At 34.1% G+C, this 1,399-nt stretch overlaps 1 protein-coding gene across 1 annotated transcript in view; it reads right to left on the minus strand.

Moving 5' to 3' along the window:
* LOC101351890 (NKG2-D type II integral membrane protein-like) overlaps positions 1-1,399 on the minus strand; it is a 39,184-nt gene that overhangs the window by 11,122 nt on the left and 26,663 nt on the right. Inside the window, exons 2-4 of the mRNA XM_023740643.1 lie at positions 939-1,031; positions 699-734; positions 6-111 (exon numbers count right to left, since the gene is read on the minus strand). Coding sequence (XP_023596411.1) covers positions 6-111; positions 699-734; positions 939-1,031 — 235 coding nt within the window. The remainder of the gene's footprint in view (positions 1-5; positions 112-698; positions 735-938; positions 1,032-1,399) is intronic.

Here is a 1,399-nt window from a genome sequence, read left to right on the forward strand (position 1 = left end):
GAGACTCACAAGAGGCTCGACTCTTGTACCAGCTTTTGCTCTCATTAAAAAATTGGTAACAGTTATTTTTATAACATATCCAGTTTTTAGGACATGGGCCACAGTAACTTTCTAGAAAGGTAGATTATATTATTAATTCTGCTTTTCTGAACATTACAGCAGATTTTGTCTAGACTAGTTAAATGCCTTTCCCATTTCAACTCTAAAATTCCACACAATTAAACTATTATTCTCATACCCAATGATACACCCCTACACATTTATATTGAAAGATATGCCAAAACTAAGTATCCTCTACTTTTTACAAGTACTCCTTTATTGTAATAAAAAAAAAAAAAAAAAGAATAACTTGCATGATAAACTACTGTGAATTATGGATAAGAATAATTATTTCCTTGGATACATGTCTATATCCTAGTTTATATATTAAAAGAAAACCTAAACCCATTGCCATCGAGTCCATTTTGATTCATGGCAACCCCATGTGTTACAGAGTAGAACTACTCCATACGGTTTCCTTGGCTATAATCTTTACACTAGCAGTTCACCAGGCCTTCTTCCTGGGAGCTGCTGGGTGTGTTCAAACTGCCATCCTTTAGGTTAGCAGACAATTGGAGACTGACTACAACACCCAGGCTCTCTAGTATAAATAGATGTACACAATTTATGTTGCAAAATCTTAGAAAATATCCACTTACCATTCAAAGAAATAGGAGCTCCTTGGTTGAATAATGCTATTAAAATAATCACGATAATTAAAAGGTTTTGTGATGTTCAAGCAAAAATAGCTTACAAATTTTAAGACTAATTGCAAAAACATAACACTACTTATTCAAGTTTGCTAGCTTATGTTTCTATGGTTCTGAGTACTAATCCAAGTAATCTGTTACAATTGTTAGATCAACAAAGCTTCAACTTACTTCTCTGTTATCACTTACAATTTATGAATATGAGACTCCATATTGTTACCATAACGATGAAACGAATCCCCATAGCTACAGCAATGAAACGACCAGGAAAAAATGGAGATGCTGTCAGAGAAAAAAAAAAAACAGGGAGAGGTTAGGAAAAGGATTATGGGTTCAGGTATCTTTGTGTTTTTAAGATAAAGATTAGGGTGATTTTTTGGGAGGTAGTCATACAGGTGCTATGAGTCAGAATTGGCTCAGCGGCAATGGATTTGGCTTTTTGGTTTTAGTTAATAGTGCTTTTTTTGCTTTAGTTATTTTTTTCAGAATAAATAAGAGAAATAATTTGTAAATCAGTAAAAACAAGAGTATAAATATATAAATGTAATAATCCCTCTATTTCTTCCCCCCAGGAGCTCTGGTTTCACAGTGGTTAAGCACTGGGCTGCTAAAGGAAAGGTCAGCAGTTTGAACCCACCAACAGGCTCACT

Source organism: Trichechus manatus, unplaced genomic scaffold (assembly GCF_000243295.1).
Source record: "Trichechus manatus latirostris isolate Lorelei unplaced genomic scaffold, TriManLat1.0 scaffold00160, whole genome shotgun sequence".
NCBI lineage: Eukaryota > Metazoa > Chordata > Mammalia > Sirenia > Trichechidae > Trichechus > Trichechus manatus.